At 37.2% G+C, this 21,997-nt stretch overlaps 1 protein-coding gene across 1 annotated transcript in view; it reads right to left on the bottom strand.

The window, feature by feature from the left end:
- LOC134534814 (neural-cadherin-like) overlaps positions 1 to 21,997 on the bottom strand; it is a 200,582-nt gene that overhangs the window by 111,385 nt on the left and 67,200 nt on the right. Inside the window, exon 4 of the mRNA XM_063373458.1 lies at positions 17,197 to 17,361. Within this exon, the coding sequence (XP_063229528.1) occupies positions 17,197 to 17,361 (165 nt within the window). The remainder of the gene's footprint in view (positions 1 to 17,196; positions 17,362 to 21,997) is intronic.

Genomic DNA, 21,997 nt, shown 5'->3' with positions numbered 1-21,997 from the left:
GCTTTTGGTGCTTCAGCACAGTACTCAATCATGTCAACCTTAGATGTGTCAGCACAGTCTTCGTTCATGCCAGCTTCTGATGTGTCACCACAGTCTTCAATCATGTCAGCACCACAAACTTGATCAGGATAATTTATTTTATTACGTCGTTTCCATCGTTTTGGTATCAGACCGCCATCACAATCTTCGATCTTGCCTGCTTTAGGTGCTTCAGTACAGTACTCAATCATGTCAGCCTCAGATGTGTCACCATAATCTTCAATCATGCCCGCTTCAGATGATTCATCAAAGTCTTCGACCTTGTAAGCTTCAGATGGTTCTCCATCTTTCTCATTTTCATGGAGACGACTAGATATTGGAGTAAATATATTTTCATTTCTAATGTGGTTACAACTTCCTTCGTTTGTTTTAAATTTTAAATTATTATCTTGATCTAGATCAGTAATTTTAGCATTAGCTTTTTCGCCTTCGTTCCTCTTCCGCGATGTTGTAGCCCAGTCTTCGTTATCTTTATTCATCTTAATTGTACAGGTCTTGTAATGTCTATCCAAGTAATATCTTCTACCAAAGGATTTCTGACACTGACTGCAATGAAATGGTTTTTGACAAGGACCCAAATTACACTCGCTTCTCTCATGTCGTTTAGCATTCTTTCTCAAGGTAAACACCTTGCTACAGTATCTACAGTGATGACGTTTCGATACAGCAACAAATCCCGAATCAGGATTCATATTAGTTACTGAGACTAATGCCAGATGCAAACTAAGAGTTTTAATTAGATATATTACTTAAATAGATTTTTTTAATTATTTCATCAGCGAGAATTAATTTATCTCATTGAAAGGTACTTGTTGCAAGTAGTTCTGCTTTTCAACAACAGATGTCGCTACATGTTACTTGCAGGTAAATAATATTTAGTTCTTTTATGCGGGATGCGGGATGCTCACTAACGATCGCAATAGAACGATGGCTTCGCTAGACTCCAAGGAGAAGGAAGTTCGCCCATCCTGTTAGTGCTTCTTAGATTTCTCAGAGATAATTTGACTGAGTAATGATATATATATATTTTTAAATATCCACCTGATAAAAATATTACAAGTGATGATTAAGTAGCAGAAGTTCACTAATTATATGCAACCTTGAATAAAAAATGACATGCTTCATTAAGTAAAAAAATCCTTCATGCAGAGATAAATTTCTCATCAGTAACCAGAAGCACTCGGAGAAAACCATCAGATGTCTAGTCAGGAATAATCAGAAGCACCCAGAGAAAACCATCAAAATATTGTCAAGAATAATCAGGAGCACACGGAGAAATCCACCATAATACTGTCAAGAATAAACTGGAGCACACGGAGAAAACCGCCATAATATTGACAAGAATAATCGGAAGCACACGGAGAAAACCGCCACAAGTTTTCTTTGATATCATAAAATTTTCAGGAAAAAATAATAATTAATAAAAATAAATTAATAAAAAATTTTAAAAAATAAAATAAAAAAATACATAAAATTCTGGCTTGTACTAGAACTATATCTTTGTTCAACAATGAGAAGTTCACAAGCTAGCAGAATCTGTTTATGTATTTTTTTATTTTATTTTTTAAAATTTTTTATTAATTTATTTTTATTAATTATTATTTTTTCCTGAAAATCTTATGATATCAAAGAAAACTTGTGGCGGTTTTCTCCGTGTGCTTCCGATTATTCTTGTCAATATTATGGCGGTTTTCTCCGTGTGCTCCAGTTTATTCTTGACAGTATTATGGTGGATTTCTCCGTGTGCTCCTGATTATTCTTGACAATATTTTGATGGTTTTCTCTGGGTGCTTCTGATTATTCCTGACTAGACATCTGATGGTTTTCTCCGAGTGCTTCTGGTTACTGATGAGGAATTTATCTCTGCATGAAGGATTTTTTTACTTAATGAAGCATGTCATTTTTTATTCAAGGTTGCATATAATTAGTGAACTTCTGCTACTTAATCATCACTTGTAATATTTTTATCAGGTGGATATTTAAAAATATATATATATCATTACTCAGTCAAATTATCTCTGAGAAATCTAAGAAGCACTAACAGGATGGGCGAACTTCCTTCTCCTTGGAGTCTAGCGAAGCCATCGTTCTATTGCGATCGTTAGTGAGCATCCCGCATCCCGCATAAAAGAACTAAATATTATTTACCTGCAAGTAACATGTAGCGACATCTATTGTTGAAAAGCAGAACTACTTGCAACAAGTACCTTTGAATGAGATAAATTAATTCTCGCTGATGAAATAATTAAAAAAATCTATTTAAGTAATATATCTAATTAAAACTCTTAGTTTGCATCTGGCATTAGTCTCAGTAACTAATATGAATCCTGATTCGGGATTTGTTGCTGTATCGAAACGTCATCACTGTAGATACTGTAGCAAGGTGTTTACCTTGAGAAAGAATGCTAAACGACATGAGAGAAGCGAGTGTAATTTGGGTCCTTGTCAAAAACCATTTCATTGCAGTCAGTGTCAGAAATCCTTTGGTAGAAGATATTACTTGGATAGACATTACAAGACCTGTACAATTAAGATGAATAAAGATAACGAAGACTGGGCTACAACATCGCGGAAGAGGAACGAAGGCGAAAAAGCTAATGCTAAAATTACTGATCTAGATCAAGATAATAATTTAAAATTTAAAACAAACGAAGGAAGTTGTAACCACATTAGAAATGAAAATATATTTACTCCAATATCTAGTCGTCTCCATGAAAATGAGAAAGATGGAGAACCATCTGAAGCTTACAAGGTCGAAGACTTTGATGAACCATCTGAAGCGGGCATGATTGAAGATTATGGTGACACATCTGAGGCTGACATGATTGAGTACTGTACTGAAGCACCTAAAGCAGGCAAGATCGAAGATTCTGATGGCGGTCTGATACCAAAACGATGGAAACGACGTAATAAAATAAATTATCCTGATCAAGTTTGTGGTGCTGACATGATTGAAGACTGTGGTGACACATCAGAAGCTGGCATGAACGAAGACTGTGCTGACACATCTAAGGTTGACATGATTGAGTACTGTGCTGAAGCACAAAAAGCATGCAAGAGCGAAGACTGTGATGGAGGTTTGAGACCAAAACGATGGAAACGTCGTAATAAAATAAATTATCCTGATCAAGCTTGTGATAATCACTGGCACGATGACGAAAGTGACCTTGAGGATGGTGTTAAAACGAAAGACACCAGAGATAATAATATTTATTATAAACATGCAAGGATGATGAACGCAGCAGAAGAGATTGATTATACCTCATGGGAAGATCCTAACATATTGGTTGACAGGCTACGACAGTAGTATACAAATGTATTTCCTAGATCTGGCTTCTGGCTGAGGTGCTGAGGTGCCGGTCCACCATCTTGGATTTGTGACGTCACGGCGGCAATAATTCCTCAAAATTCCTCAAAAATGCCTCAAAATGACTCAAAATTTCCCGTTTTAAGAAAAAAATTTCCCGTTTTCGAGGGAAAAATTCCCGTTTCGAGGGAAAATTTCCCGTTTTATTCCTCAAAAATCCCAACGGCTAGAAATGTCCTGATAGAGGCTTAAGCATCCTTAACTCAAGCCTCAGTTAAGCCTCTATCAGGATGTGACCTTGACCTTTGACCTTGACCCCGACGGCCATCTTGGATCCGCCATTTTGGATGACGTCATTGTGTTCTCGAAAATTCCGGCATTGAGTTATCCGCCATATTGGACGATGACGTCACCGTTGCAATTTTCGTTACGGCCGCCATCTTTAACTTTTTTATTTATTATCCGATTTTAATGAAATTTTTTTTAAAAATTATAAAAAAAATTAAATAATAAAATTTCAATAAAAAATATTTAAAAAACAAACATTTACGACACGGAGTTCGGAGACCTTGGTTCGAACCCGGTGAGGCCAAAAAAAAATAAAAATGGCGACCGATCCTTCCCTCGTGGTGGGTGCTGGCAGACTGACTCCCACCACTTTTTTTCAAAGCATATATATATCGTCACCTAGTATGACGTCATGTCCGCCATCTTGTCTTCGATGCTGGAAGCCTTCATCATCATTGTATCGTCGACGAGAGTGCGCTGACACCATGTTAGTTTAGTTCGTATCCGCTAGAGTGCAGTAATCATTTATTATTACTGTGACACCCGCCATCTTGAAATATGGCCGCCATCTTGAAAATCCGTAATTATTTAGCTAGAAATTCGGGAATAGTTCCAAAATTCATTAAATAAATCACTCATTAACTTACATATTGATTCGATCCGCTCCAGTCCTTGGTTCGATCCCTAAATGATGCAAAACATTTAATTTTATATAAAAAATAATAATTTCAATAAACCATGTTCAAAATTCTTAAAGAGACTTTAAATCCTCTACTACCATCATCCTATCAGACACCAATACCACCATATTGGAAATTCGTAATTGTAATGCTAGAGATTCGGGAAAAAGTTCAAAATTCATTAAATAAATTTGTAATCTATATACTGATTGATTAGATCGATTAAGGTCCTTGGTTCGATCCCTGGCCGATACAAAACAACTTTAATTTTAAAAAAGTACCAGAAAAGTGTAAGGTTCGAGAAATAAAACACCTCAAAGTCTTTTACAAACATAATATTTATTACACAATTTCTATCCTACTACAGAATCACTTGCGAAAGCCAGCAAACTTATAAACATTTAGCTTTGCATAGACGTGCAACGACTACTTCTTAGCTCCAAATGGCTCCAAATGCTCCAAACGGCCTCCAAATGGCTCCAAAAGCTCCAACAGCCTCCAAATGCTTAACACAGTTCCAAATGGCTCCAAATGCTCCAAACGGCCTCCAAATGCTTGACAGCACCAAATGTTTCCAGCAGCTCCAAATGCTCCAAATGCTTGACAGCTCCAAATGCTTCAAAAGGCTCCAAATGCTCCAAATGCTCCAAACGGCCTCCAAATGGCTCCAACAGCTCCAACAGCCTCCAAATGCTTGACAGCTCCAAATGTTTCCAGCAGCTCCAAATGCTCCAAATGGTTCCAACAGCCTCCAAATGCTTAACACAGTTCCAAATGGCTCCAAATGCTCCAAACGGCCTCCAAATGCTTGACAGCACCAAATGTTTCCAGCAGCTCCAAATGCTCCAAATGCTTGACAGCTCCAAATGCTTCAAAAGGCTCCAAATGCTCCAAATGCTCCAAACGGCCTCCAAATGGCTCCAACAGATCCAACAGCCTCCAAATGCTTGACAGCTCCAAATGTTTCCAGCAGCTCCAAATGCTCCAAATGGCTCCAACAGCCTCCAAATGCTTAACACAGCTCTAAATGGCTCCAAATGCTCCAAACGGCCTCCAAATGCTTGACAGCTCCAAATGTCTCCAGCAGTTCCAAATGCTCCAAATGCTTGTCAGCTCCAAATGCTCCAAAAGCCTCCAAATGCTTAACACAGCTCCAAATGGCTCCAAATGCTTGACAGCTCCAAATGTTTCCAGCAGCTCCAAATGCTCCAAATGGCTCCAACAGCCTCCAAATGCTTAACACAGCTCTAAATGGCTCCAAATGCTCCAAACGGCCTCCAAATGCTTGACAGCTCCAAATGTCTCCAGCAGCTCCAATTGCTCCAACAGCTCCAAAAAAGGCTCCAAAATGCTCCAACAGCCTCCAAATGCTTAACACAGCTCCAAATGGCTCCAAATGCTTGACAGCTCCAAATGTCTCCAGCAGCTCCAAATGCTCCAACAGCGCCAAAAAAAAGGCTCCAAAATGCTCCAACAGCCTCCAAATGCTTAACACAGCTCCAAATGGCTCCAAATGCTTGGCAGCTCCAAATGCTTCAAAAGGCTCCAAATGCTCCAAATGGCTCCAACAGCTCCAAAAGACTCCAAATGCTTCAAAAGGCTCCAATTGCTCCAAGAGCTCCATCTTCAATTGGTTTCAACTGATTCCAATACTTTTATCGAACTTGGCATGATTACTAACATGTCTTTATCAGTATACATTTTGACTGGCAGTGGTAACGTTTTTTACACCTTTAAGTTATAAGTTTTATTTAGAAATCAGATTTCGATAAATGATAGCTTCCATCTGGAAAGAAAATATATTAATTTATCTTCAAGTTTATACACATACATTTAATTTAATCCATTATTGTATGTAGCCAGCTTCCCTCAGTTCTTTGAGTATAAAGGATATTTCTTTAATGTTCGAATAGTTTCCTGCACAAAGCGATCCATGTAGTAGTCGTAGCCTGTTAACCAATATGTTAGGATCTTCCCATGAGGTATAATCAATCTCATCTGCTGCCTTCTTCATCCTTGCATGTTTATAATAAATATTATCTCTGGTGTCTATCTTTTTAACACCAACCACAAGGTCACTTTCGTCATCTTGCCAGTGATTATCACAAGCTTGATCAGGATAATTTATTTTATTACGTCGTTTCCATCGTTTTGGTCTCAAACCACCATCACAGTCTTCGCTCTTGCATGCTTTTGGTGCTTCAGTACAGTACTCAATCATGTCAGCCTCAGATGTGTCACCACAGTCTTCGATCACGCCAGCTTCTGATGTGTCACCACAGTCTTCAATCATGTCAGCACCACAAACTTGATCAGGATAATTTATTTTATTACGTCGTTTCCATCGTTTTGGTCTCAGACTGCCATCACAGTCTTCGATCTTGCCTGCTTTAGGTGTTTCAGTACAGTACTCAATCATGTCAGCCTCAGATGTGTCACCACAATCTTCAATCATGCCAGCCTCAGATGATTCATCAAAGTCTTCGACCTTGTAAGCTTCAGGTGGTTCTCCATCTTTCACATTTTCATGGAGACGACTAGATATTGGAGTAAATATATTTTCATTTCTAATGTGGTTACAACTTCCTTCGTTTGTTTTAAATTTTAAATTATTATCTTGATCTAGATCAGTAATTTTAGCATTAGCTTTTTCGCCTTCGTTCCTCTTCCGCGATGTTGTAGCCCAGTCTTCGTTATCTTTATTCATCTTAATTGTACAGGTCTTGTAATGTCTATCCAAGTAATATCTTCTACCAAAGGATTTCTGACACTGACTGCAATGAAATGGTTTTTGACAAGGACCCAAATTACACTCGCTTCTCTCATGTCGTTTAGCATTCTTTCTCAAGGTAAACACCTTGCTACAGTATCTACAGTGATGACGTTTCGATACAGCAACAACTCCCGTTTCAGGATTCATATTAGTTATTGAGACGAATGCCAGATGCAAACTAAGAGTTTTAAATTAGATATATTACTTAAATAGAATTTTTTAATTATTTCATCAGCGAGAATTAATTTATCTCATTTAAAGGTACTTGTTGCAAGTAGTTCTGCTTTTCAACAACAGATGTCGCCACATGTTACTTGCAGGTAAATAATATTTAGTTCTTTTATGCGGGATGCGGGATGCTCACTAACGATCGCAAAAGAAGGATGGCTTCGCTAGACTCCAAGGAGAAGGAAGTTCGTCCATCCTGTTAGTGCTTCTTAGATTTCTCAGAGATTATTTGACTGAGTAATGATATTTTTTTTTAAATTTCCACCTGATAAAAATATTACAAGTGCTGATTTATTGGCAGAATTTCAATAATTAAATGCAACCTTGAATAAAAAATGACATGACGCATTAAGTAAAAAATTCTTCATGCAGAGATCAATTCCTCATCAGTAACCAGAAGCACTCGGAGAAAACCATCAGATGTCTAGTCAGGAATAATCAGAAGCACCCAGAGAAAACCATCAAAATATTGTCAAGAATAATCAGGAGCACACGGAGAAAACTACCATAATATTGTCAAGAATAAACGGGAGCACACGGAGAAATCCACCATAATATTGACAAGAATAATCAGGAGCACACGGAGAAAACCACCGCAAGTTTTCTTTGATATCATAAAATTTTAGGAAAAAAATAATAAAAAATAAAAATAAATTAATAAAAAATTAAAAAAAAATAAAATAAACATACATACATAAAATTCTGGCTTGTACTAGAAATCTATCTTTGTTCAACAATGAGAAGTTCACAAGCTAGCAGAATATATTTATGTATGTATGTTTATTTTATTTTTTAGAAATGAAAATATATTTACTCCAATATCTAGTCGTCTCCATGAAAATGTGAAAGATGGAGAACCACCTGAAGCTTACAAGGTCGAAGACTTTGATGAATCATCTGAGGCTGGCATGATTGAAGATTGTGGTGACACATCTGAGGCTGACATGATTGAGTACTGTACTGAAACACCTAAAGCAGGCAAGATCGAAGACTGTGATGGCAGTCTGAGACCAAAACGATGGAAACGACGTAATAAAATAAATTATCCTGATCAAGTTTGTGGTGCTGACATGATTGAAGACTGTGGTGACACATCAGAAGCTGGCGTGATCGAAGACTGTGGTGACACATCTGAGGCTGACATGATTGAGTACTGTACTGAAGCACCAAAAGCATGCAAGAGCGAAGACTGTGATGGTGGTTTGAGACCAAAACGATGGAAACGACGTAATAAAATAAATTATCCTGATCAAGCTTGTGATAATCACTGGCAAGATGACGAAAGTGACCTTGTGGTTGGTGTTAAAACGATAGACACCAGAGATAATATTTATTATAAACATGCAAGGATGAAGAAGGCAGCAGATGAGATTGATTATACCTCATGGGAAGATCCTAACATATTGGTTAACAGGCTACGACTACTACATGGATCGCTTTGTGCAGGAAACTATTCGAATATTAAAGAAATATCCTTCATACTCAAAGAACTGAGGGAAGCTGGCTACATACAATAATGGATTAAATTAAATGTATGTGTATAAACTTGAAGATAAATTAATATATTTTCTTTCCAGATGGAAGCTATCATTTATCGAAATCTGATTTCTAAATAAAACTTATAACTTAAAGGTGTAAAAAACGTTACCACTGCCAGTCAAAATGTATACTGATAAAGACATGTTAGTAATCATGCCAAGTTCGATAAAAGTATTGGAATCAGTTGAAACCAATTGAAGATGGAGCTCTTGGAGCAATTGGAGCCTTTTGAAGCATTTGGAGTCTTTTGGAGCTGTTGGAGCCATTTGGAGCATTTGGAGCTGCCAAGCATTTGGAGCCATTTGGAGCTGTGTTAAGCATTTGGAGGCTGTTGGAGCATTTTGGAGCCTTTTTTTTGGAGCTGTTGGAGCATTTGGAGCTGCTGGAGACATTTGGAGCTGTCAAGCATTTGGAGCCATTTGGAGCTGTGTTAAGCATTTGGAGGCTGTTGGAGCATTTTGGAGCCTTTTTTGGAGCTGTTGGAGCAATTGGAGCTGCTGGAGACATTTGGAGCTGTCAAGCATTTGGAGGCCGTTTGGAGCATTTGGAGCCATTTAGAGCTGTGTTAAGCATTTGGAGGCTGTTGGAGCCATTTGGAGCATTTGGAGCTGCTGGAAACATTTGGAGCTGTCAAGCATTTGGAGCCATTTGGAGCTGTGTTAAGCATTTGGAGGCTTTTGGAGCATTTGGAGCTGACAAGCATTTGGAGCATTTGGAGCTGCTGGAGACATTTGGAGCTGTCAAGTATTTGGAGGCCGTTTGGAGCATTTGGAGCCATTTAGAGCTGTGTTAAGCATTTGGAGGCTGTTGGAGCTGTTGGAGCCATTTGGAGGCCGTTTGGAGCATTTGGAGCATTTGGAGCCTTTTGAAGCATTTGGAGCTGTCAAGCATTTGGAGCATTTGGAGCTGCTGGAAACATTTGGTGCTGTCAAGCATTTGGAGGCCGTTTGGAGCATTTGGAGCCATTTGGAACTGTGTTAAGCATTTGGAGGCTGTTGGAACCATTTGGAGCATTTGGAGCTGATGGAAACATTTGGAGCTGTCAAGCATTTGGAGGCTGTTGGAGCTGTTGGAGCCATTTGGAGGCCGTTTGGAGCATTTGGAGCATTTGGAGCCTTTTGAAGCATTTGGAGCTGTCAAGCATTTGGAGCATTTGGAGCTGCTGGAAACATTTGGTGCTGTCAAGCATTTGGAGGCCGTTTGGAGCATTTGGAGCCATTTGGAACTGTGTTAAGCATTTGGAGGCTGTTGGAGCTTTTGGAGCCATTTGGAGGCCGTTTGGAGCATTTGGAGCCATTTGGAGCTAAGAAGTAGTCGTTGCACGTCTATGCAAAGCTAAATGTTTATAAGTTTGCTGGCTTTCGCAAGTGATTCTGTAGTAGGATAGAAATTGTGTAATAAATATTATGTTTGTAAAAGACTTTGAGGTGTTTTATTTCTCGAACCTTACACTTTTCTGGTACTTTTTTAAAATTAAAGTTGTTTTGTATCGGCCAGGGATCGAACCAAGGACCTTAATCGATCTAATCAATCAGTATATAGATTACAAATTTATTTAATGAATTTTGAACTTTTTCCCGAATCTCTAGCATTACAATTACGAATTTCCAATATGGTGGTATTGGTGTCTGATAGGATGATGGTAGTAGAGGATTTAAAGTCTCTTTAAGAATTTTGAACATGGTTTATTGAAATTATTATTTTTTATATAAAATTAAATGTTTTGCATCATTTAGGGATCGAACCAAGGACTGGAGCGGATCTAATCAATATGTAAGTTAATGAGTGATTTATTTAATGAATTTTGGAACTTTTCCCGAATTTCTAGCTAAATAATTACGGATTTTCAAGATGGCGGCCATATTTCAAGATGGCGGGTGTCACAGTAATAATAAATGATTACTGCACTCTAGCGGATACGAACTAAACTAACATGGTGTCAGCGCACTCTCGTCGACGATACAATGATGATGATGGCTTCCAGCATCGAAGACAAGATGGCGGACATGACGTCATACTAGGTGACGATATATATATGCTTTGAAAAAAAGTGGTGGGAGTCAGTCTGCCAGCACCCACCACGAGGGAAGGATCGGTCGCCATTTTTATTTTTTTTTGGCCTCACCGGGTTCGAACCAAGGTCTCCGAACTCCGTGTCGTAAATGTTTGTTTTTTAAATATTTTTTATTGAAATTTTATTATTTAATTTTTTTTATAATTTTTAAAAAAATTTCATTAAAATCGGATAATAAATAAAAAAGTTAAAGATGGCGGCCGTAACGAAAATTGCAACGGTGACGTCAACGTCCAATATGGCGGATAACTCAATGCCGGAATTTTCGAGAACACAATGACGTCATCCAAAATGGCGGATCCAAGATGGCCGTCGGGGTCAAGGTCAAAGGTCAAGGTCACATCCTGATAGAGGCTTAACTGAGGCTTGAGTTAAGGATGCTTAAGCCTCTATCAGGACATTTCTAGCCGTTGGGATTTTTGAGGAATAAAATGGGAAATTTTCCCTCGAAACGGGAATTTTTCCCTCGAAAACGGGAAATTTTTTCTTAAAACGGGAAATTTTGAGTCATTTTGAGGCATTTTTGAGGAATTTTGAGGAATTTTTGCCGCCGTGACATCACAAATCCAAGATGGTGGACCGGCACCTCAGCACCTCAGCCAGAAGCCAGATCTAGGAAATACATTTGTATACTACTTACGACTACTACATGGATCGCTTTGTGCAGGAAACTATTCGAACATTAAAGAAATATCCTTCATACTCAAAGAACTGAGGGAAGCTGGCTACATACAATAATGGCTTAAATTAAATGTATGTGTATAAACTTGAAGATAAATTAATATATATTCTTTCCAAATGGTATCTACCATTTATCGAAATCTGATTTCTAAATAAAACTTATAAATTAAAGGTGCAAAATATGTTACCACTGCCAGTCAAAATGTATACTTATAAAGACATGTTAGTAATCATGCCAAGTTCGATAAGAAAAGTAATTGGAATCAGTTGGAACCGATTGAAGATGGAGCTCTTGGAACAATTGGAGCCTTTTGAAGCATTTGGAGCCTTTTGGAGCTGTTGGAGCCATTTGGAGCATTTGGAGCCATTTGGAGCTGTGTTAAGCATTTGGAGGCTGTTGGAGCCATTTGGAGACATTTGGAGCCTTTTGGAGACATTTGGAGCGTTTGGCGCATTTGGAGCCATTTGGAGACATTTGGAGCATTTGGAGCCGTTTGGAGCATTTGGAGCCTTTTGAAGCATTTGGAGCCATTTGGAGCTGTCAAGCATTTGGAGGTTGTTGGAGCTGTTGGAACCATTTGAAGACCGTTTGGAGCATTTGGAGCCATTTGGAGCATTTGGAGCTGTTGGAGCTAAGAAGTAGTCGTTGCATGTCTATGCAGGGCTAAATGTTTATAAGATTGCTGGCTTTCGCAATTGATTCTGTAGTAGGATAGAAATTGTGTAATAAATATTTTGTTTGTAAAAGACTTTGAGGTGTTTTATTTCTCGAACCTTACACTTTACTGGTACTTTTTTAAAATTAAAGTTGATTTGTATCGGCCAGGGATCGAACCAAGGACCTTAGTCGATCTAATCAATCAGTATATAGATTACAAATTTATTTAATGAATTTTGAACTTTTTCCCGAATCTCTAGCATTACAATTACGAATTTCCAATATGGTGGTCTTGATGTCTGATAGGATAATGGTAGTAGAGGATTTAAAGTCTCTTTAAGAATTTTGAACATGGTTTATTGAAATTATTATTTTTTATATAAAATTAAATGTTTTGCATCATTCAGGGATCGAACCAAGGACTGGAGCGGATCGAATCAATATGTAAGTTAATGAGTGATTTATTTAATGAATTTTGGATTTTTTCCCGCTTTTCTAGCTACATTATTACATGATTTCAAGATGGTGGTCGAATTTCAAGATGGCGGGGGCACCTCGGTAATAAATGATTACTGCACTGTAGCAGGTTAGAATAAAATTAACCAGATGGAAATGTACTCTATAATACGAGTACACGCACAAGATGGTGTACTCCAGCAGGTGGTCGCTCCTGGTAGCATGTACTGAACATAAAATGTCGGATCCATGATGGTCGACTAGGACAAAGTCAAATTTCAAGGACAAAGTCAAATTTCAAGGTCAAAGTCAAATTTCAAGGTCAAGGTCAAAGTTCAAGGTCAAGGTCAAATTTCAAGGTCAAGGTCAAATTTCAAGGTTAAGGTCAATGTTCAATGTCAACAGTTGAGGACAAAAGTATGGTGACCAGATAATTATACTACATGGTATCGGCACACTCTAGCAGACGAAAACAAGATGGTGGTCTCCAGCGGATGAAGACAAGATGGCGGACATGATGTCATACCAGTTGATGATATATACCTTGGTACTGGTGGTGGTAGATCAGTCTAGGTAGCTTTCATGGAGGAAGGATCGACCGTTTTTCTCTCGCCGGGAATCGAACCAAGGACGTACATCGATATAATCAAACAGAATTCAAATAAGTTAATTTTTTGATGAATTTTGGAATTTTTTTCATTAAAATCGGATAATAAATAAAGATTTTCAAGATGGCGTCCAAATTTCAAGATGGCGGACATGATGTCATACTACCTGATGGTATATGTGCATTGACATATGTCGTGGGGGTCATTCTGCCTGCGTCCACCGCGGGGGAAGGATCGGTCGTCATTTTTTAATTTTTTTTGCCTCTGTCGGGTTCGAACCGAGGACTCCGAGCTCCGTATCGTTTATGTAATTTTTTTATTAATAATTTATTAAAATTTTATTAATTTAATTTTTTTATAAATTTTAAATTTTTTTTTAAATCGGATAATAAATAAAAAAGTTAAAGATGGCGGCCGTAACGAAAATTGCAACGGTGACGTCATGATTCAAAATGGCGGAAAACACATCGCCGGAATTTTCGAGAACACAATGACGTCATAAAAATGGCGGATCCAAAATGGCCGCCGTGATATACTTGTCCCGTTACGTTATGTCCCGTTACACTGTGTCCCGTTACGCCGGCTGCACGCACGAAAAAGTGTCACGTTACGCGGTGTCCCGTTACGATCGTCCAAGATGGCCGCCGTGACGTCAAAATCCAAGATGGCGGAAAGGACACACAGCACCGCAACCTGAATCCTGCCGTCGGATGCCCATTCATATACTACTCACATTATTTTTTATAGTAATAAATTATGTATCCAAGAAAATTTATATGAAGGTAAGAAACTGATAAAGATTAACGAACAAAATTATAATTGAATATCATGTTTAATTTTTAACATTTTTTTTATATATTCGACCGAAAAAGGGGCGAAATTCGGTCAATTTTTTATTATAAAAGTCTTATCTTTGAAGCTAATCAAGCAGGATGTAATTTATGTGGTATGATTTATAAACATGCAAGATTTACCATTTATTTTATTACAATTTGCTGCAATTATACATTTTAAATGTGAAATTTTGTAAACATGGTTTTAACATAGAACAATTAATATTTTCTAATCAAATCAAACGTAATTTAAGATATTGGAAATTATTAATAAACATACCTTCTCTTGTTCAACGTTCTTCGAAATATCACCTTTTAAGTTGAATCAGGGTTTAATGTTATTTAAAATAAATCATGAAATCCATTTAATCAGCAGGCCCTATTGACTGGATTAATTTTAACTTAATATAAATATAAGTTTATTATAATTATTTTGGAATTCACATCTGCGGTAAAAAAAAACATGATTTTTTTTTGTTTGGTTAACGGATATTGCCATTTTTTCTTAAATTTAAATTTTTACTTGGGCATCCTTGTGGAATAAAGAGGTGAGTGATAAAAAGGTTGGATATTTCATTCAAGTAATACTAAGCAAATTAAGAATCAACTAACACGTTAGATAATACATTTGATATCTGTACTCATTATTTCTAATAAAGACGTGACTATAACAAACATCCTTAAATAATGGGAGGTATTTTTAGTAAATTGAAACTATTTAATTATTCTAAGCATGGTTTAACAAATAGTAAATGAAAGTGTTAGTGTAAATGATGGCATAAAAATAGTTGGTGTTTAACAATTTTTAAAATTTGTTATTTCATGAAATGAAAAGGAGGCAAGTGTGATTTCATCAAGGTAAAATATACTCAAACACTCTTAAACAAATTTTTAAAACCAGATACTTTATCTATACTAAAATTAACAAGGCCTATCCGTATCTTTTTAAAAAAAACCTTTTTAAACGGTATTATTATGAAATAAATCTTTTATGCTCTCATGAAAAATTTATTGTTTCTATTTATCTAATAAAATATTTTGAAAAAATCACATACCTTTCTTTTTTGGCAAGATACCCTGAAATTGCGCGAGTGAAGCCGTGTGTTTTAAGCCATTAGTCAATGAAACAACTTCTACTTGCGCATCGCTCAATCAGAGCTCGTATTCGCAGAGGCTGAGTGCTCAGATTACCAAGGCGATAAGGGTTCGACCCCCGTTCGCGTTATGCAATCTGAATTTTTCAGCAAGTGTGAAATGTGATGGAAGTTGCCCTGGTTCTGCGGGGATTCTCGGGGCGGTCCCGATTCTCTTGTCCATTCATTCCGTCAACGCTTCATTCTCGCCTCATCATCCTTTATTGCCTACTAGCTGCTCGACCCGGCTTCGCACGGCTATACTAATGGAAAAAAATTAAGCCACATCTCCCATTTACAGTAGTGGTAAATTAAAAAAAATCAGTGAAAATTTATTACAATGCTGTATAATGTACCGGAGAGAAAATGAATAGCACCGATGGTTTCCCGACTCATGCACGCAACGTACAACTGATGTACCCGTACTTCGCTACGGCAGTCTACAGGCAGATCACTCTTGCGTCGCTCATTATACATGCCCCTCCTTGTGGGTACGCCACTGCCGCGCGATGCCCGTTGCCATGGAGACGTAGAAGGCATGAACAATGCAAAATCCTGTTCTCATGCAGACAAAGTACCCACTGTTGCCTGGTTTTAACCACCCATGGGATCTAATTTTCGGAAAATGTCATCCTGCGTAACATAAGGAACATTACTGTGAAGTTTCAAATCTGTAAAATATATATACTTGAAAAAAAGGGCAATAAAAAAACAAATTAAACACAGAGAGAGGAAAAAAATACAATAGTTTAGGTTTGCGATTTAAAGTGATAAAAAGTATTTAAATACTAATTGAACTCTTATGAGGGTACTGATTGCTTCGTTGTTAATATCACACGGGTGTTTTTTTACTTGTATGGGAAAATTAAGAATGATAAGGCATCTAGTGCGTGGCAACAATGTTAAAAGGCAATAGCGCCTGCGGCATTAACACACACTTCGTACGTGTACTGCATGTTGTATCTAACCCCTTCCAACGCATTTGATTCTAAATTGGACTTTTAGTAAGGACCCCTAATGTTATTAATAATATAATATAGCTTATAGCCTTCCTAAATAAATGTACTATCCAACACTGAAAGAATTTTTCAAATCGGATCAGTGGTTCCTGAGATTAGCGCGTTCAAACAAACGAACTCTTCAGCTTTATAATATTAGTATAGATAACAGCTAATATGTTGACGGGATGTTAAAGAGCAGTCTAACATGCCATTTTTGTCACATTTTCTTTTCATTACTATTTTTTGAGGGGGTTTCCTGTAAATTTATATCAAGAGTGCGTGACTTTTTAATGTTAAAAAATAAATTACAGTATACTTCCGGTGAGAAAATTTGTGACCCAACAACATATCGTTATTTTGTTTAGCAAAACCCATTGCTCCCTAAATACATATTAAACAGAAGAGAAAGAGAACAACTCAAAACTATAAACTTACTGCTAGTTTCAACACTATACATACTACCTTGTAACTCTTAGGATTAATTTTTATTTATGATAACAATAATACGAAGACGATATAAACATACACTTATGACTCCTAATGTAAAATAATAATGACATGGGTCTTTTAAATTAATGATTCAAACTAATTTTTTTTAGTTAGGTTTGGAGTTACGAGGTTTGCTAATTAACTTTTTGAATCTTTGGGTTTGAGGTTATCAAAAGTGGAAATTGTGCTCTATGAAAAAAAATATTTTCGGGTATGAGACTTGAAGAGGATGTAAAAAAAGGAAGTGAAAAATGATAAAAAAAAAGTTGATTAACGAGTTTTGCTTATTAGCCCAAAGAAACGCAAGAGAGCTATCGGAATAGACTCCACCAACCCGGCACTGAGGAAAGGTCTCAGTCCACCAGCCACTTGCGCGACTGGAAGTGGCGGAACAACAAGCGCGCCTCACCTGCAGCACCCTCTTGGGCAGGTTGCGGTCGTCCTCCTCGGTGATCTGCGTGCGGTACGAGGGCCGCTCGAACAAGGGCGGGTTGTCGTTCACGTCCAGCACGCGCACCGCCACCAGCGCGTGGTTCTCCGACGCGCCGTCCGAGGCCGCCACCCGCAGCTCGTACTGCGGCAACACGCGCTCACTCAGGCCCAGGGTGTCCACAGTTAGTACTTTCCTACTGGATCTAGTACTTTTGTTACTTTTATAGTGGTCTAGTACATTTACGCTCAGATATAGTACATTTTTCTTTAATATAATAATATTATAGTAACTCCAATATGTTTTATTATTAAGCGTAATTATTTTTAAAAACTATAAAATGTATGTGTGTGTGTGGTGTGATATTTAAGTTCGAGCATTGCATTGTCATAATAACTTCCTAACAAATTATAATTTAGTACTTTTTTTTTTTTCAAATCTAGTACTTTTCTCTTGCCTAAGTTGGTAAGAAATTTTTTTTCCTTGTGGACACCCTGCTCAGGCCGTGTCCGTGTCCGTTATATAACAGTCCGAACCCGTGGGCCTGATGTGAATGACGTAACATTGTAACACGGAAAACTACCCTGTCTACAATTGTGATGTCCGATGTCCGAATCTACTGAATCCTGAAGTAGTCACCAGAGCGCAGTAGATATACAGCGCAAAAAAAAAAAAAAATAATGTTTTTCAACTGTTTTTGTTTATTGTTTTCATGCATTGTAAATGAGTACGCAACCAAGTTTTGAATATTCATTTAACTTGTGAAAGCTGAGGGCGTTAAATAGTATTTATTTATCCTGTAAGGAAAAATGTTAATGCTAATAAATGAATTGGTGCGTTCGACCTTTGAAAACCGCCGGTAGCATACGGACACCACTGATAAATATTTTTTCCGTCTTCTTGGCTACCTACCACACCGTCCGTTATTTTCTGTTCAACATTTTGAAACGGGAACCCGATACGCAATTATCAGGAATGCTCTTATTCTATGCTACCAAAAGACACACATTGGGACACAACGTTCAAGTTGACCAGTGTATTCAAACCAGGGAGATTCGGACCATCGCCCACAGATCTCATGACGTCAGAGGGTCACGTGCACTAAACAGCGATCAGTGTTCGTGGAACACAATTTGGGACATTACAACAGTAGGCGGGCCTGTTTATAATGACACGGAAAACTGAGACGGATACTACGGAACATTTCGCTATGGCGTTTGATGTTTTCACAATGCATGTAAAAGCAATGAATCGCAAGCAATGATAATGGTTTTCAAATATTATTTTTATTTAAAAAAAGATTGCTACGAGTTCATAACATGATCAGGGTTTACATATATAATAAAAATAAACTACAAAGTAATAATAGAACACTATTAATCCGTGTACTTGCAAAGTACTTAAGTACGTAAACAAACATGGCTTCTTCCACGGCCAAACACTCGGCTTCTATTGGTCGCACGGAGTCACGTAAACGGAAGAGCTGAGAATCGCCGAGCTAATCCGTACGGGCCCATGTCCGCATGCGTGCTACTGTAGACACTCCGTTCCGTGAGCTCCATATACGCTTCCGTGTGATCGTAGAACGGACCTAGAGCACACCGCATACTTCACTTTCTCGTCGGTGTCGAACACAGCTTCAAATTTTGGGGACGGTGAACGACCATAAGACCGGTGGCATGGCAAACTTTAAAAAATAATAGTCCCTCGAAGGATTTTTTTTTACCGCGTTACTGATATATTGAATATTCATAGTAAAAACTATGGTTTTATCTGATTTTTAAATATACTAATATTTGTTAAAAAAATAACACACAGTAAATGTAAAATAATAAATTTTACAAAAAATAATATCATAACCCACTTCACAAGCCAGGTGTGGACTAGAGTAGATAACCTATGTTTTGTTTTCACTCCAGTTTTTATTTAAATTTTAAGCGGTTAATAGAAAGTAGCCCTATAGTAAGCTTAACAGGTTGTTAACATTAATATTTTTAATAAATAAATTTTATCTTAGCAAAAATTTAAGATGAAATATTAAATTTGTACACTATATTTATGGCTATTTTCTTAAGTTTTTACCTTTTAATTCATAAGTTACGATCGTATACATGCACATACTTGCCGATACTTCGTTAAAACATGCATACATTGTTATTTTTTTTCATTATATATGCTAATTATTTAAACATATCATTTGGAAATTATTCTAACAACCATTAATTACTTAAGTTTTCAATTAATTATAATCTATAAATTGCTTTTCAAAATGCTGATATTTCTTTACCTTGAATGTACGTGCAAAGCACAAATATTCCTTTACTTGCATAGTTCACTTCCAGTTAGAAAGTCTCTTGTGATGTCATTTCCGGGGACAAGTACGTATAGGCTAAGCATATACTTCAGACGAATTCTGACAAAAAAAATACACTAGCGAGTGCATGGCAGGCTAAGCGCATGGCTGTGCATATCACTTGGGTGAACTTGGTTCATGATTGAATTTTCATGCATTAATCTTAACGAGTAAAATTTCGCGATGAAACTGACATCTGTTACCATGCTATTAAATATATATTTTATCAATATGGAAACTGATTTTATTCCGCGAAAGCTAACAAGCATTCTGTGAACATAGGTTTTCAACATACAATAAACACATTTAAACTTATTTAGTTATATTGACCTCAAGTAAGTTTTAATACATATTTTTTATTTACTATTATCGCTTGTCACTTATTTAGATAATTGCAATTATTTATTTTTAAAGCAGAGGTATGAACAGTGTAATTTACAGCGGCAAAACTCTTACCACCGTGATATATTAATACAAGAAAATTATCAACTTCCACTAAAGCACACTCCTGCTCATCTCTCGTTGGCTGTTGCGCCCTGCGTCTTGAACATATATAAAACATATTAATTCCCCTACCATGCGCACAACCCTACTATGCGTGGTTATGAATCAATAGGTTCGAAATAATAGCTGTCAAATTTTGTAATGCGCACGACCCATTTTTATGATGCATTTAATTTCTCAATTTTGAATCCAACTTGAGTTTGTATTTAAACTATTTTTGGAAGCACGTTTCAATTCCAAACGGAACGGCTTATTTGCCAATAGAACAATAAAGAAAGGCACATCGTTGCAGCCAAAAACGAGTGTCAGAATTTGCAAATAAACGCACATGGTTTTGTTTACACCATCTCTGTTCGGCCGAGCCCGGGAGCAGAAGACTTGAAACAGTTTATAGCCACCACTAGTGTAAGATCACTCACATACAGCCATGGAGTTAGGAAATGTCAGGAAATGTCACGTTGTGGCATGGTTGAAGTCACTTTTGACCTTAGAGACGCCATATTAAAACATTGCGGAAATTGTGCTAGAACACGCGTGATGATGGTCGATAAGTATGAAATGCAATTTCCATCATTCCGTCACTTCCGTTTAATACAAATAAAAAAAACACACGAGAGTCTTCCAGTACTTGCCAGTATGTGTAACACCTAACATCGGTAACGAGCAAGTTCACGTGTTCTCATGTAGCAAATACACTTATAATACGAAACTCGGACACTAACATTTAACGTAAAATTCTTTAAAATAGTGACGAACGTGAAAAATACACGCAAATTGCGTTTTCAACTACTTTTGTGGACGCGAATCACACGTAGTTACTGCACCCGCAGCTACTTCGACTATTGAACCATTTGATTAGTAGACCGAAATTTTAAACTATTTAATGGAAGCGAAAAATAATTAAAAAAAAATACTGAACCCCGGATTTGAACCTGATTTTTGACAAGGAATTTTATTAAATCCCTGACAAGTAGTATAGGATAGTATTTTCTGGGACTGGCTTCTGGCTGTGGATTGATGATTGTCGACCGCCATCTTGGATTGTGACGTCACAGCGGCCATCTTGGATGACCTTGACCTTGACCTTTGACCTTGACCTTTAATTTGATCCTCAAAAATCGCCAAAAATGACCAAAATTGGGCAAAAATTGCCCAAAATTCCTCAAAAATCGCCAAAATTTCAATTTTTTTGAAAAAAATTTCCGCCAAAAAATCTCAAATAATTCCACAGTTCAAAAATTAGGATTTCGAAAATCCTCAAAAGTCGCTTTGCCCTAGAAAAAACGAAAACTCCTAAAAGCGGCTTAAAACTCCTAAGAGCTAGCCGCTTATAAGCCGCCGACCTTGAAAATAAGGATGTCATGGCAGCCATATTGGATGATGATGTCACCGTTGCAAATTTTGTTACGCCCGCCATCTTTAACTTTTTTATTTATTATCCGATTTTAATGAAATTTTTTTTAAAATTTATAAAAAAATTTAAATAATATAAATTTAATAAAATATTTATAAAAAACATACTTTTTAGACACGGAGTTCGGAGTCCTCGGTTCGAACCCGACGAGTGCAAAAAAAATTAAAAATGGCTACCGATCCTTCCCTCTCAGTGGACGCAGGCAGACTGACCCCCACCACTTATGTCAAAGTATACATATCTTCACCTAGTATGACGTCATGTCCGCCATCTTGAAATTTGGACGCCATCTTGAAAATCTTTATTTATTATCCGATTTTAATGAAAAAAACTCCAAAATTCATCAAAAAATTAACGTATTTGAATTCTGTTTGATTATATCGATGTACGTCCTTGGTTCGATTCCCGGCGAGAGTAAACGGTTGATCCTTCCTCCATGAAAGCTACCTAGACTGATCTACCACCTCCAGTACCAAGGTATATATCATCAACTGGTATGACATCATGTC

This window comes from Bacillus rossius, chromosome 1 (genome assembly GCF_032445375.1).
Source record: "Bacillus rossius redtenbacheri isolate Brsri chromosome 1, Brsri_v3, whole genome shotgun sequence".
In the NCBI taxonomy this organism is placed as follows: domain Eukaryota; kingdom Metazoa; phylum Arthropoda; class Insecta; order Phasmatodea; family Bacillidae; genus Bacillus; species Bacillus rossius.
Note: the sequence above shows the minus strand (reverse complement) of the source record. Positions and strands in the feature narration are given on the sequence as shown.